Source organism: Perca fluviatilis, chromosome 19 (genome assembly GCF_010015445.1).
Source record: "Perca fluviatilis chromosome 19, GENO_Pfluv_1.0, whole genome shotgun sequence".
In the NCBI taxonomy this organism is placed as follows: Eukaryota; Metazoa; Chordata; class Actinopteri; order Perciformes; family Percidae; genus Perca; species Perca fluviatilis.
This window is the reverse complement of record NC_053130.1, coordinates 15,041,599-15,057,197: the sequence shown is the minus strand read 5'-3', so window position 1 is coordinate 15,057,197 and position 15,599 is coordinate 15,041,599. Positions and strand designations below refer to the sequence as shown.

The 15,599-nt window shown below is 40.4% G+C and overlaps 1 protein-coding gene across 1 annotated transcript in view; it reads left to right on the top strand.

Annotated features, from left to right (window-relative positions):
* Positions 1-15,030, top strand: part of col17a1b (collagen, type XVII, alpha 1b) — a 31,282-nt gene extending 16,252 nt beyond the window's left edge. The window contains exons 25-57 of the mRNA XM_039784930.1: positions 469-504; positions 663-716; positions 820-855; positions 943-978; positions 1,077-1,139; positions 2,613-2,648; positions 2,856-2,927; positions 3,050-3,076; positions 3,199-3,234; positions 3,347-3,382; positions 3,605-3,685; positions 3,816-3,851; positions 3,950-4,018; positions 6,983-7,054; positions 7,209-7,259; positions 7,377-7,436; positions 7,521-7,580; positions 7,681-7,707; positions 7,844-7,903; positions 8,017-8,103; positions 9,102-9,140; positions 9,293-9,409; positions 9,498-9,617; positions 9,727-9,831; positions 10,386-10,520; positions 10,623-10,733; positions 10,829-11,020; positions 12,485-12,634; positions 12,721-12,945; positions 13,554-13,718; positions 13,853-13,933; positions 14,034-14,117; positions 14,204-15,030. Of these exons, the coding sequence (XP_039640864.1) occupies positions 469-504; positions 663-716; positions 820-855; positions 943-978; positions 1,077-1,139; positions 2,613-2,648; positions 2,856-2,927; positions 3,050-3,076; positions 3,199-3,234; positions 3,347-3,382; positions 3,605-3,685; positions 3,816-3,851; positions 3,950-4,018; positions 6,983-7,054; positions 7,209-7,259; positions 7,377-7,436; positions 7,521-7,580; positions 7,681-7,707; positions 7,844-7,903; positions 8,017-8,103; positions 9,102-9,140; positions 9,293-9,409; positions 9,498-9,617; positions 9,727-9,831; positions 10,386-10,520; positions 10,623-10,733; positions 10,829-11,020; positions 12,485-12,634; positions 12,721-12,945; positions 13,554-13,718; positions 13,853-13,933; positions 14,034-14,117; positions 14,204-14,259 (2,615 nt within the window). The 3' untranslated portion in view covers positions 14,260-15,030. The remainder of the gene's footprint in view (positions 1-468; positions 505-662; positions 717-819; positions 856-942; positions 979-1,076; positions 1,140-2,612; positions 2,649-2,855; positions 2,928-3,049; positions 3,077-3,198; positions 3,235-3,346; positions 3,383-3,604; positions 3,686-3,815; positions 3,852-3,949; positions 4,019-6,982; positions 7,055-7,208; positions 7,260-7,376; positions 7,437-7,520; positions 7,581-7,680; positions 7,708-7,843; positions 7,904-8,016; positions 8,104-9,101; positions 9,141-9,292; positions 9,410-9,497; positions 9,618-9,726; positions 9,832-10,385; positions 10,521-10,622; positions 10,734-10,828; positions 11,021-12,484; positions 12,635-12,720; positions 12,946-13,553; positions 13,719-13,852; positions 13,934-14,033; positions 14,118-14,203) is intronic.
* Positions 15,031-15,599: the final 569 nt, after the last annotated feature.

Sequence of the window (15,599 nt, the reverse complement as noted above, 5' to 3'; positions counted from 1 at the left end):
CCTAGATATATATGCAAAAATAATTGCATAATACAGTATATCTTTCCTGTCTTTCCTGATGCTTTAATGTAAACGTTTATTGGGCTTCACTGTATTAAGAACACATCTTTATTTTCTCTTATTTTCTTCTTATTCTTCTTATTCTTATTTTCTCTTATTTATTTTCTCTTATTTTCTTATTTTCTCTTGTTCTACTGTATTACAATTATTAATATGTTTGCCAATTAGAGTTATCACTGTATAGCACCATGAACAGTTAAAATACATAATCACAATATATAACCAATTGATTTGATAAATACCAAAAAAGTATAAAAAAGAAAGAAAAAGTGAGATTTCACTGCAACTTTTAGGATAATTAAACTTTTGTAAAACCTTCTTAATTTCAATTTTAGTTCCACATTATTTAATCGCTGTTCTTGTTCGACAGTGTTTTTCCTTTCTAATAATTATTCATTTATGATCTAGGCACATCTGGAATTCCTGGACTTTCTGGTGTACCAGGTCAGTTTCTCCCTGTTATCATTCATGTAAAGCATTATGGTCTCCAGAATCACCCACTGAGGTAAATTAGTATCTCAAATGTACCAACTGAAAATACCATTAGCAGGGCTGTGACTTAATCCCTGCCATTTTACACGAGATGTTTTGTTAAACTGTAGGTCAACCAGGTGCTCAGGGTTTCCGTGGCGAGACAGGGCTACCTGGTCCCAAAGGTAGGTCACTGTCTGTTCCACTGCTAAATGCACTGAGATGTATGGTTAGTTTATTTTATAATATACTATAATGTTGCTCACAGTCACTCTTCTCCCTCTGCAGGTGACAGAGGGCTTGCTGGATTCCAAGGACTTAAAGGTTTGTTGTAATTACATCAAGTTTTTATAGGACTTTTCCCTTTTCAGTGAATGTTTCTAACTGTAATTTAATTCATATTTATTTTAGGTGAAGCTGGTGACACAGGTCTCAAAGGTGTGAAAGGTCAGTACAGCTTTGTGAATTTAACTGTATTTGAATCTATCAAATTGGCATCTTATATACTCTGTGCAGTTTCCTAATCCAGATGTCCCACTCCTCAGGTGATCCTGGTTTACCGGGTCTGCAAGGGCCAGCTGGAGAGAGAGGACTCAAAGGGTCAATGGGTGAGTCAAAGGACCTCCAGCCTCAGATAATGTACTCATTCTCAGACTCTTTTCTCGTTTTCTGGCCAAGAGTTAGATGAGAAGATCAATACCACTCTCATGCCTGTCCATTAAATATGGGGCTCCAGCCTGCAGCTGCTTAGCTTAGTTTAGCATAGAGACTAAAAACAGGGGGAAACAGCTAGCCTGGCTCTGCCCAACAGCAACAACATTCACTAAAGCTCACTGGTTAAGGTCACTTCCTGGAGTCTCTGCTAGTTGCCTGGAAACTGCTCAAAATATTGAACTATTACTTTAATTGAAAGCCAACCAAAAAAGCCCAGAGCATTCTCAAAGATCTATCTCACCCCGGACACTCTCTGTTTGATCTGCTGCCCTTGGGCAGACATTTCAGAACAGTTAAAACACGAACAAACAGACTGAAAAACAATTATTATCCAAGAGCCATTATTGAACTTAATGCCACTTGAGTTTTAAGTTTAAGGATGCATCGTGCAGTGATGTCTTGTTTGTTCTCCACTGAAAGAACTGCATTCAATTTTGTTGTACATGTACAATGACAAAAAAGACTATTCTATTCTATTCTTCTCTTAATGTGACTTGATTGCGATAAATGTGAGAAAAATGTTACCCATTCAAGAAAATGGAAAAAGCACTTAATGATATTGTTTAATCAACATACTATACATGAGTTATATCAACTATTTAGAATTAAAGATAGAATAAAAAGAATAAAAATTCAACTTTATAGCTCACTTATCTTTATCCTTTTTCTGAACTTGTTATACTATGAAATCATTACAACTTTACAGGCAGGAACATGAGTATTAAATAAATATCATCACCTCCACCAGGGGACAGCAGAGAGGAGTCTGCTCATAAAGCCTCTTTTACTGTTCATTTAAGGCAGAGATTTTCAACAGGGGGTCCTCAGAGTCACTGCAAGGGGGCCTCCAAATTATTGTTAATATTTCAAAGTTTTTTTAAAAATTAAAATGTCTTAACATGAATCCAACATATTATTAGCAAATATAAATCCCTACTGATGATAATCTTACTGGCCTAGAGGTAAGGTAGTCACTAAGGCCATCCACACATACAGTATGTCCTAAAGATTCAATGTGCCACATGTATATTTAACATTAAAACATGATTTATAAAATCATGCTGACAATTACTTTAACATCTTAGTTTTCTATGCACTAAAAAGGTATGTATAAAGGCTTTAGGCCACCCTACACATTATTGTAGGCCCAGTTTAATTTGCAACTTAATTTTATACAATATATGTAGTATGCTCTGTCTCTCTTTCAGTTAAGGGGTCCTTGGTTTAAAAAACGTTGAAGAACCCTGATTTAAGGAATAGCAATTGCTGGAAAAAAACAACAACTGGCTGTACAACAAAAGTTTGTTGTGTAGAGTGACTTATTGATTGATATTCAATATGATATTTGTTTGTTTTTATATCATCAGGGTTGTCTGGAGTCGATGGATTGAAGGGATCAAAAGGTAAAATTTGTCATTATATAAGCATTACAGATACAGCTATTTAAATATCATTTTGATGTGTACAAGGACATAACATTGAATATTACACTCCAGAGTGTAATCAAGTGAGTGAAATAAGGCTTTTCTTTCCGTTCTTGAATATTTAGTATTTTAGACACACAAAAAATCCACGATACCTCATAAGTGATATATTTCTCTGACCCTCAGGTGACCAAGGACATGCCGGGCCCCCTGGACTCAGAGGTCCTGCTGGGCCTCCTGGAGATGCTGCACTTCCAGGTAAACTGAGCCTGATGTCACTCTTATAAATATAAATATATATTGGATCCTTAGCTATATTAACATTATCATTTGTGGATGAATATCAATGATATGACATATTCATATCTCCCCTTCTGTAGGAACACCTGGTCTTCAAGGACCACCAGGTACGACTCTGCTATTAATACAACACACATTGTAGCTTCATTATTATTTACGTGACATTTTATTATTAATTCTTTTTGCTTTTAATGCTCTCAATACTTAAAAAATTGCGTCTTGTTTTTAGGGATACCAGGGAATCCAGGACGACCAGGCTCCAAAGGTATAGCTATATGGAGGGCCATCTGCTGCAGAAAGTGCATGCTCTCTAAAATACCACGTGCTTTGTGCTATTAGTTTGTGCGTCTGATGTAGCATGTGTCTGTCGGTTTTAGGTGAATCAGGTCAACCAGGAAGAATCATCAATGCAGGTAACAGATCATGATAATGTAATGTCATTTTATTTAAACAGGGATAATGCACAATTAAACATTAACCTTGTATAAGAACAAGGAGAGATGTATCGCACCAGGTTGTAGCAGAATTGCTATTTTCGGCCCGTAGTCCCTGGGGATTATAAAATGTATAATTTAACATAATATTGATTAGGTTATAGTTATAGACATCTGACCATCACTTTAATTATTTTCCAGCTGGCTCCACTTCTATTGGCATCCCAGGACCACCTGGGCCTTCTGGTCCTCCCGGCCCTGCAGGACCTCCAGGATTATCAGGTCTGACCCACGACAGCCCACAAAGTAGCCAGATGATGTCCTTTGGCATTCTGCATATCTTGCCCTGAATGATTGCAATATATCAGTAGTACCAATACTTATAGTTGTATTTGTTGCTTTATCTCCTCAGGTCCCATTGGCCCTGCTGGTCTGCCTGGCCAACCTGGTAGGGCATTGCTCTTTTTTGCTCCCAAAAGAAGGTTTTTAGATCCGATATGTAGCCATCAAAGTCTCATGGATGCTGCATGTTGTTTGTTTTTGCAGGTGCTAAAGGGGACAGGGGATATAAGGGAGAGCAGGGAGAACAAGTAATAACATCGAGAACGTCTGAAAGTAAGTACTTTCTCTTGATGATTTTCTACTAGACATACAGTGTTTACAGGTGAGAAATAACCTGGGGTGTAACGTTATCTGCAGAATACACTCATAGTAAAAGTACTAATACCACGCTGTAGAAAATATTCCATTACAAGTCAAAGTCATGCATTTAAAGTCTTTTGTAAAAGCATGTACATATAATCAGTATTTAAAGTATTTAAAGTACTCATCGTGGCTGTCCGGAAAAAAACTCCTATCTCCATATTTCGTCTTTTTTTTCATAAATCAAAGCTATTGGTCAACCTTTACGTCTGTCTGTAGGTTTTACTAATATACAGTGACGAGGCAGATTTCATCTGACATAAACTCAATATAATGTTTTCAAATTAGCCTTTTTATATTTCCTGAAAAGCAACTGTTTTGGACATAGAAGGTTTTCACCCGACAGCAACATCATGCAGAAAAATGGCCACTGTGATCATCATATTATTACTTCTCCCGTATTGATGTGTAAGCAGCATTTTTACTGCTGTAGTTGGTTGAGGTGGAGCTAATCTTTTTAACTATTTTGTACAGGACTGCAACTATTGATCATTAGCCTTGTGGGTTAATCTGCTGATTATTTTCTAGATTAATTAATTGATTTTTTTGTTGTTTGTAAAATAAAAAAAGTGAGATTGCTGTCAGAATTACCCAGAGCCCAAAGTGACACCTTCACAATGCTTGTTTTGTCCAAACAACAGTTCAAACATGATTCCAGGTAAATAAAAATAATTGAAAGGAAATGCAGCAAAGTCTCACATTTGAAAATCTGGAACCATAAAATGTGGCATTTTTGCATGAAAAATGGCAAATTAATTCTCTGTTAATCAATGAATTATCAGTTGTACTTGTATAAACTGTGGAGTAGTTTAATTTATAACAAAATATCTTATCTTATAAGCACTTCATATGGTTTTTTTTTAATCCAAAAATTGAATTTGTAAAGTAATATGTGTGAATGTATGTACATTTATACTGCAACATTTTGGTTTAAAAACAAATATCTTTTGCTACATTCCCACCGATCTGGCGTTTCAGAGCCCCTAAACCGGAGACATTTGAAAACACTTCTGACCCCGTTTTGGTTTGGAATCTGCGGGGTTGTGTTGCAGTCTCAACGGCCGCAAACGGAGACCTTTGGCAACAGACACCAATGCCAACGTTTCGCTGCCTGATTGGGTCTTATCAGTCATGATGTGTCGTTCTCTGAGACTAAGCTACTAATGTTACCATGGCAACTACCAGCAACGGGCGGATTATAAATGCTGCCTCCTGTTTACCCCAGCACACGTATGCCCAGTATACAAAAATGTTCATAAGATATGTGGTTTGGGCGTGTTAGTTTAAACGGAGATTAGTTCTTCTACTAAAGACTTATGTGCAAGGAGATTGCTTTTGGCTCAAAACTGTGCTTAAAAGCCAAAACGTAACAGTGTAAATTTAGCTGTAGTGGAGCAGAAGTATAAAGAGGGATGAAAACAAAATTACTGTTAGCCTATGGTAGCTAATGCAAATAATGCAAAAACAGTACAAAGTGATATTGAGTTTATTTACTTTACACTCTTTCCTACTTAAGCGTGATTTATGCTTCTGCGTAAAATCTACGCCTGGGCTACATACGTAGGTACGTGGAGACACAGACCATATGCAGCCTGACGTGCCCCTCTTGAAAAATGTAACTACACGTCGCGGTGATGCACGTCGCTCGGACGTGGCTTGGTGGCGTTGCATTTCCCCGACTCATTTCATGGTTCTCCTTCTCCATAAACAACATGAAATCAAGGGGAGGGTTAACTTTTCCTGCTACAGATTTGTGGTCAGAAAGCACCAAGGGGGTAAGCGAGCATCTGGAAAGCATACCTCCTATTCTGAGGCTAACAAGCCATCACCTTCCGCTAGCATTCCATTGACTCCCATTCATTTTGGCGTCACTTTGACAGCGTATAACTTTACATCTGAAGCAAGACTCTATTTGTCCATTGTTTATTTCTAAAGAAACACGACAATGTATAAAAGGCTCCATTACCTTGTATCTTATGTTATGGCCCCGTAGCAGCCGTTTTTGTAAAAATAGGCTCACGATTATGTCATAACTACGTGACTTTCTGTCGCACAGCAGAGAAATTACCATATAGTCAGGAGAAGCTCGCAGGTGGGGGGGACAAGGAGGCATACAGTCAAGGGAGAAGCCCATAGAGAGTCCATGAAAGCATCGGAACAAAATATTTCAGCAACGTTTTGCTCCTGCTCCTACACTCATGGACAGCTCCTACTCACGCTCTCCGTCTCTGCAAATGATTCAGATTTCTCTTGGCACAGCTACCAGAAGACTTACAACTTTCAGACAGGTTGCTCACGTCACATCTACGTTGTCAAGCTCAGTTTGAGGCTGCAGCAGCTGCACAGTACGCTTAGCCATCACCGGAAAAGTGCTTGTAATAGACTTGACACTGGTCTCCATCGAAGTCTATGGCGTCGCTGTATTTATTTTACTGTCTATGGAAAGCACAGGGGAGACACTTTGTTACTCCCACTATGCCTCTAGAGTCGGTACTCGCTCCGAAGCTAATCATGTCACTCTCTCTCTCGCTCTACCACACACTCCCCCCCCCCCCACACACACACACACACATGCTACTCTCATAAAAAGATCGACGCACACACCAACGCACAGTATTAACTTCAGGCGACTTACGGAGGCTACGGCGAAAGCTCTGCGTGAAGCCACCGCATAACCATAAATCACGCTTTACTGTACATGTAAGCATTTTGCATTATCATATAATTGCAATTTGTGGCCACAGTTGGTGCTGTTCATCTTAAATTACATAGGGTCACTTTAATGCAATTTTCTACACTTTTAACCTGGTTTGTTCCTCTCTACAGACCAGAATACTGTTCATTACTTAAAATTATGTTTTTGTGTTTCTGCTTTAGGGCAGTATGTTGGCAGTGGAGGTTTAGGACAACCTGGCCCACCCGGCCCACCGGGTCAACCTGGACGTCCAGGTAAATAAAAACAGGATCTTTTGCAACATTATCAAAGACATCATCTTTAGTGATTTTGTAAGATTCGTTTGATGCCATCTGAGAATGACTGCAGCCTTCTTGTAATATTTTTCAAATTGTGTCACTGACTACTGGTTTAAAATGTTTTCATCAGGAGATTCAAGACAAGGACCTCCAGGACCACCTGGGCCTCCAGGTCAGCCAGGCAAATATTTAAACTGTTTCGAATATAGACTCTGAGGCAGGTGCATCATACAGTGTGTTTGGTATTATGTGGAGCTCATCCATTCTTTATATCAAACTTGAATCATCTTTTTTTTAGGTTATGGAATTCCAGGACCCAAAGGAGACAAAGGAGAGGCGGGCTTTGCATCCAGCTCTGGTATGATCCGAAATCTAAACTTGATGTGGGTTTAATATGTAATGAGCAGCAACAGAAACCATTTCAACACTGCTCTTCTTACAGGAACGTTTTATACTGGGCCACCAGGACCACCTGGGCCTTCTGGGCCTAAAGGATCAGCAGGTGATCAGATTTTCTGAAGACCTCTGTATGACTGTATGCCTCATTTAAAGAAAATTCCCCTCTTTTAGTTGTAGTAATAACATATCTGTTGTTATTTTAGGTTCTCCTGGACCAAGAGGATACCAAGGTAACTGTCTTTCTATTTTTGTTTTCTTTCACCAAGAATTTGTGACCGTGACACAACAATATAGATTGTTATGAGCCTCCCTTTGATCAAATCCATCGCAGCATAAATAACTGTGGTATCATCATCTGTGTCTCAGGCGAACCAGGCCAACAAGGTGTGCCGGGCACCCCAGGAAGACCAGGAAGCTCTGAGAGAGGTCAACATTTAAAAATAAATCATACTAAATCACATTAGAATTATATTAGCGAGCCACACTTATTGGGCTTAATGCACAGTGTGACAAACGTTATGTTAATTTCTTCCTTACAGTGTCAACTTATGGTGGAGGACATGGGATCCCTGGACCACCAGGTCCACCGGGACTTCCTGGACCACAGGGACCACAGGGACTTAAAGGTACCAACACATTAGTATGGGTCTGGCTAGTCAGTCCCTCCAGAAAAACGTGATTATGCGATCGCATAATTCAATGCATAATCAGCCAAAGTCCACATATTTATGCAGGGCTTGCATGATTTCATAATCTCTGCATTTTTGTTGCGAAAAAGTCACATATATCTTAGCAGAAAGTTGAAAAATGTTACGTTTACTTCACACAAGAGCAGCCATTTTCCACTGTTGCCATGGGAACTTTATGAAGTGACGTAATTATGCGACGTGAACATCATCGAAAAGCAGGGTGTTGGGGGAATCACTTTTTTTTCTCGTTTTCATCAAACCGCAGTTTGCAAGTTCCCACAATTTTTGCAAGTTTCCGCAATTTCATCGCATAAAATTGCATAAATATCCCGCATATTCCATTGCATTTTTTAAGAAAACATGCTCAGGGATAATCAGGGATTTTTGCCTGCAACAATCACAAAAAAACTGCATTTTTCTGGAAGGACTAGCTAGTCCTACCAGCACACCGGGATGTGCTCTGGTTTATTGGCATGTCTTTAAACCAATCACAATCGTCATGGGCGGCGCTAAGGCACCTCTGCAAAATAGCCTCGGGAAGGAATTTGTTTTGGTGGAACGTGTACGTTCAAAAGTTGTTTTAGTCGTGCAACAACAAACTCTGACTGGACAGATAGTCTAGCTAGCTGTCTGGATTTACCCTGCAGAGATCTGAGGAGCAGTTAACCATAGTCCTCATAAATCAACCAGAGTTTAAAATTCCAACACAAAGAAAGCGGAAGGTACCGGACATCCGGCCGAAATGAGTGAAATCCGGAATTTCTGTCCGCAACGGAGCAATCCCGGAAGTGGAACGTCGTGGATATAGATTACCAACACATAGAAATCTGTGAATGCTGTCAATGTTTTATTGTCTGTATTTCAGAGTAAATACTGTGTCCACATGTGTCCGTCACATAACAATAATGCTTTTGTTGTCGTTTATCATTTCTAAGGGGACACCGGAGCTCCTGGTGTTCCTGGCTTTTCAAGAGGTAGAGAAAATCATAATTCTGCTTTTCAATTCTGCTTTTCAAAAATACTACACAAAGTCAAGTGTTTTTATCTTGTAAAAACACAAATTTTCCAAAGTGGCTTTAAATATCTATATTTTTGTCAGTGTCTTTACTATCTAATTTTTCCTCAGGCTCAGTTTCAGTCACCTCAGGCCCTCCTGGCCCTGCAGGTCCTCCTGGCCCTCCAGGCCAGCCGGGCTCCTTCGCTTCTTCTAGTGAGATGCGACAGTACATCACTGACTATCTAAGTATGAGTTTTTCTGAAGCAATGTCCCATGCTTACAGCCTGCCAGGGCTGACAGAACAGAGTATGACTGTTTTATTTGTTCCATGCAGGTAGAAGCAGACAGTCCAGTATCCCCGGACCTCCAGGTCCACCTGGACCTCCAGGAATCCCTGGAAGCTTTTCAGGCTCTATTCAGGACATCTCCACTCGTATCATTGCATACCTGCAACGTAAGCTTGTGCTTCTCTCCAGAATGCATATTCCTTATAATAGTGTGTATATATGAAGCATAATTATGGCCGAATGGGGGTTACCTTCAGCTGTGTTGTGCAATTTCAGGTTCGGACTCAGGCCTTAGTATTGGTGTCCAGGGTCCTCCAGGACCACCTGGTCCACCTGGCTATGGATCCCTGACGGTCAGCAGTCTCATCGCCATGCTTCAGAGTAAGTGCAATACATATCCTGACTGAGCCAAATAGTATCAGATACGTATTACCCATGCTGCACTCTAGTGTCTTAAACGCTTCATCTCATTTGACTGTGAAGGCAAAACATTTTGAGGACTTGCTTTTTCAGAGGAAGCTCCGGGTTAAACTATAGCTGCATCTCATGAGCCTTAAATTGCCTCCTTGAGTATCCACTTGCCTCCCTTCCTCACGTCTTCGTCCCTCCCACCGAGGAGGCACGGGAGAGACGCGAGGAAATCATTGGAGGAGAGAGGCAACGAGCAAATGTGTTTTAGAGAGATGAGACGTCCTCTACTCTGAAGTGTCACTTGAATTTGTCAGCTGTATAGGCGGAGTTAGCAATGGCTTTTAGCTTTTAGCTTCCAGGAAGGCTGCTCTCGTGTATCCTCGCCGACAGCTCCTCGATGATTCCTCCTCGATGCTCTCGAGGGACGGAACAACTTCCGGTTCAGCCGAGGACCGAGGAGTCGAGGAGCTATCAAATAAGGGTTATGAGATGCAGCCTGTGTCTCTCTGCTGTGATCTGTCTAGGAGAAGATGTGAGGAGATATTTGTCAGGACCACCAGGGCCACAAGGACCACCAGGACAACCAGGGACATCGGCAGGATTTTCAGGCAGTTACAGTATAGAGGAGATAGCCACATATGTCTTCAAAATCATGAATGGTGAGCACATGTTGCACTGAAAATCTGCACATAGAAAAACAATAACCCCGGAAGTAAGGCCTGGTCTTCGATCAATCAAATTGCTTTTATTGTCATTTTCAGAACGAGGGATTGCTAGAGGTCCACCCGGGCCACCCGGTCCTGCTGGGCCTTCTAGTGCAGGGGGATCTGGTATCACTACTGCTACTATTGACTATTCTGCACTAATAAAACGTAAGTCATTGTGTTTTTTTTCACTGACAGAAACTGTCTTGTTGTTGATAGTGAAAAGTTACTCAATCATCATTCTTGTATCTTCATCTACTTAGATTCAGACTTCCGCTCATGGATTAGCTCTGCCGTACAACGCGGTAATCCGGGTCCTCCGGGTCCTCCGGGTGTCCAAGGGCAACCTGGCCCTCCCGGCCCTCAGGGCCCAGCTGGAGTCTCCACTGCCACTGTGTACGGGGGGGCGGGAGGTCGTGGCTACAGCTTGGAGGAAATTCAGCGTTACCTGCAGGGTGAGTCCGACACAGACGATGAACATAATGTATTGTATAGGCAACAACTTATTCCACTGTATAAAGTACAGTTCAAAGGGTAATAATATTATGTATATTATTTATAGCACCCTTAAGTTAATTATTGTCATAACTGCCTCCCTGAGAGAATATTAACTGAAAACAGGATTAAACATTTATGCGTAAACCAAAGGTAGAGTGTTTGTGTTTACAGATGCATTTCCGATTTGTTTCCTTTAAATCACCAACAGGATGGGGAAAAAAACATGCATGGTGCAGCAAAAAACTCTGAAATGCTCACATTTATTGCAAATACATACCTTTTTCCAACATGGCAGTATCAGCCTCAATCACTACATGTTACACTTGTTTTAAAGTGCCCATATTATGAAAAAAATCACCTTTTCTGTGATTTGGGGTGTTATTTTGTGTCTCTGGTGCTTCCACACGCATACAAACTTGGGAAAAAAAAAAACATCCATGCTGTTTTGAGTGAGATACGGGTTTCTGAATGTATCCTGCCTTCAGTCTCCGGGTGAGCTGGTCAAAATCAGCAGGGCTTTCTACATCATCGGCCGAAACATTTGAATTCTGAGTCTCAGGTTCTGCAGGAGACTCCCCTCCTTCTTCAGGATCCGATTCTGGTTCGAACACGTATGGTTGAACTACTGCCGCCATGTCCGTAACTTTCACACGTAGTTCTATCTAGTCACGTTAGTCTACACTCTTCCCCTTACTAATGTCTATGGCCAAGCACTGACTAGGTGGGTATCTAAGATGCGGAAGCGGAATTGTCCATTACATTACGCAAGTTTGCCAGATTGGGTAGCGGATCTGTAGTTCGAATGAGATATAATGACACATTAGGACAGCGGTAATGGACAATTCCGCTTCCAACCTGTAGGGGGACTGAAGCGGGAAAAGTGCTTTAATGTTGCTTTAACGGGGGTAAAGTGTTTACATGGCGTTTGAGAAATTGGGGTAATCTGCCTTAACCTGAATATAATCGGGGGGTTTTTAAACGGAATGTAAATGCACTGACTGGGTGCAAAGGTTGAATAACCATTATTTAAATATAAGCAAACCAGAAGGGTGCTCTTTTACACCTTTAACCACACCCAACATTGACTACATGGTGTACCGACACACCCTGGAGTTCCCCTCTACAGCACTGCAGCAAAGTGAGATGTTAAACCACTGGAGGTCAGCAAAAACAACATTTTCAGGAGGTATTAAGTTCCTCTTTAATGTAATGCAATACAACAGCCCTGCATTACAGCACAAGCATACCTTTTTGAGCTTAACATTCAGTTAAAGAGGTGTTCATTCAACATTATGGTAATTTTGAAGGTTGTTTATTTGTCCACTCCTTATTTTTTAGTCTACCATCAATGGAATTGCAAAAGGTTTCCTCATCTTGCTGTGTACAACTTGTACAATAATGTGGACTTGAATCTGTCTCAGGTTCTGGGTTCAGAGGTCTTCCCGGCCCTCCTGGTCCTCAAGGTCCACAGGGTCCACAGGGTCCACCAGGCAGTTACAGCGGATCCATTTCCTACAATGGAAACTTCCCTCGGGAGAGCATCCGCACTGAAATTCAGCAGTATCTGACCAGTAAGCTCCTAACATCCCACACAGACAGATTAAAGATACATGAGCACAGATGAGTGTGGATATCACGGATGAACTTTATCTTTCAGGTGACAGTGTTCGTCGTGCCATCATCGGACCTCCGGGCCATCCAGGATCTCCTGGTCAGAAGGGAGATCGCGGAGAGCCGGGTTACATCCAGAGCCAGAGCTACGCTCAGGGTGAATCTCGACACGGCTCCGAGCACAGAGATATCCATGTCAGCAAGCTCACGCAGACACTGGACCACTCCAACGTCGCCAACGTTGCAATAAAAGTTACAGACTACATCAAGAGTGAGTCGAGAGATTTCTTTTGTAGTTATGTAAGGCAGGGGTTGTCTAAGTCTGACACTATGGGCACCCCCAAAACAACACAAACACCCTCCCCATCCCATATTTTTTTGGAATATATGTTCTATCTACTATAAATATGCCCTAACATCAATTTCCATAATGCTTTGGGGTATGCTTGGATTTTGCACTTTCGGGGGATATCATTATCTCAGATGTTGCAAATAAACGTCTATAAATTATTATAAATGTTTATGAATCGTAGAAAAAGATGGTTATTACAACTTCAGATCTGCTGAAAATCATGTTTTTTAAGTTTTCTTCAGTATCAAAGTAATTCAGTGATAGTTGTCTACATGTTGTGTACGTCCATGGATACATTGGATTACAATGATACAAATATCGGCTAAAAACGGAGCCCAAGTTGTAGCCCACAGCTCTCAATTTTGTCCGAGGGGGTGCCCACAGTGTCAGACCACTGACTTAACTACTACTACTACTACTACTACTACTACTACTACTACTACTGCTCTTCTGGCCAACTATGATGAAAAAGTTGATGATGAGTGCCACTTCAGTACTTTGATATAAATATAATAACCCACCTCTAGGTCAAGGCCTGCTGCAGGAGTATCTGGTTGAGGGTCCTTGGAGGGCGAATGTACGAGCGATTCAGGGCCCCCCTGGTCCACCTGGCCCTGTCGGACCACCTGGTCAGAGCCGCGTCATCGGTTCCTACGGCAACGTCACAGCTGACCTCATGGAGTTCTTCAGAAGTGAGGATACCGTTATGATTTTCCACATACTGCTTCAAGTTGAATCTTACAGCAATGGAAAACCAGGCTTATGTAAGTGTAGTTGGAAAATGTTGCTTCATCACAACTGAATCTGTGCTTCTGCTCTTGTGCAGCCTATGGCACCATCCCTGGAACTCCAGGAGGCCCTGGACCAAAGGGTGAGAGAGGGTACCCAGGACCCAGAGGAGAAAAGGGTACATTTAAAACAGCTGATGAAACACTGTATTTTTCCAGAGTAAAGTGTTTATTGGAGCGACTGAGACAAGCAAGTCTGAGAGTTTTGTATGTTTACAGGTGATCCTGGGCATCAAGGTTTACCAGGAACACCAGGGCCATACACTTTCCAAATTCCACACACAGTGCAGAAGAGGGATACAGGTAACTTCAGTGAAATGTCGTTAATTCACATAAAAAAATGGCGAGTGTTACATGCATGTAACTGCGTTTTTTTTCATCCACTGCAGGCAATAATGTGGTTGGTCGTCATCGTCAGCATCGCCGTCACGCTAGCGGTGGCTAAACATACTACTGGATCATGTCACATTTCATTTTTATTTTTAATTTTTTTAGATGTTCAACTGTAGCAAATGCAAGTAGGCAAAATGCTCCTTATTGTTGCCATCTGTAGAAAAGTCACAGGACAATTTGAGAAAATTGAAGTGGCCAAAAAGTCTTTTTAAAAACAGCTTCAAGTAGAGTAGTATGGATTTAGCTGCTGGTCAGTGTCTTTGTCACACAGACTTCATTCTTTTTGATATGTGGGTGTATAATGTTTACTTTGCTTAGTTAGAAGCTTGCATTGTTTTGCTTTTTCTCCAGGGAGCAGCTTTGTTTAAGAGAATATCTATTTTTAAGCAATAAATAGCTGATCTTTTAATTGCACTTTTCATCTTTCCCACTACTTGTGTAACTTGAGGTGTACTTTTTTTATTGTCTTTTGAGGATTATATTGTATTGAGGACTATATAATACGTGTTTAATTTGTCAAAGTAACCTTTCAATGTTTCATAAAAATACAATATTGTCAGATTATCCACATAAATCAAGCCAACCTCCAGCTGTAAAGACCCCTTGAAGTAATCCATTCACCCCATACAAATTACAAAAGAATTTACATTTTTAAATATATATATATATATAGCAATGCATCATTACCAGTAAGTGAGGGTCAGTTGTGCAGCAGGGAGTGAACTTTGATTACAGTAGGACTGATGACTTACTTGAAAGGTTTGTTGGTAAAAAAAATAAATGTTGCATGGTTGAGACTGATGATCACTCAAGAAATGACTGATTGGATTGTATATTTTTGTATGAGAGTGCACTGAAATTTATATATTTTCTTTATATCTTTAAGTGTTGGAAAGAATAAATTATAAAATGTTCCCAGATGGTTTTACATGATTGAACTTATTGACATTTGATCAATATATTTAAAGACGCACAAATAAATCTATTTTTGGACTTGCAAGTCTTGATCTTCGCTCAAAGTGTTTACAGACAATTAAAATGTAAAAAAAATTAAATAAAAAACAGTCAATATTTTATTTACAACAAAAAAAAATCAATTTATAAAGACACTTTAAATACATTTGATCTGACATCAAAGGAATAATCATTGCGGTAGAATGACAACTTATCGAAATGCTCCAACTTAAAATAAAAAAATATTTGAAATCTATGGGGCGTATGGTGTGATGTCCATTAACCCCAATAAAAACCCAGCATTCATCACAAAACACTTAGTCAATGTCAGCATACGGAAATTAGAACAGGCTTCGTGATATGCAGCGACAAAAATAAACTAATTAGGTACATTTAAATCTCTTTTTGTGGACCATCAATACTTTTGCTCCTAAAATA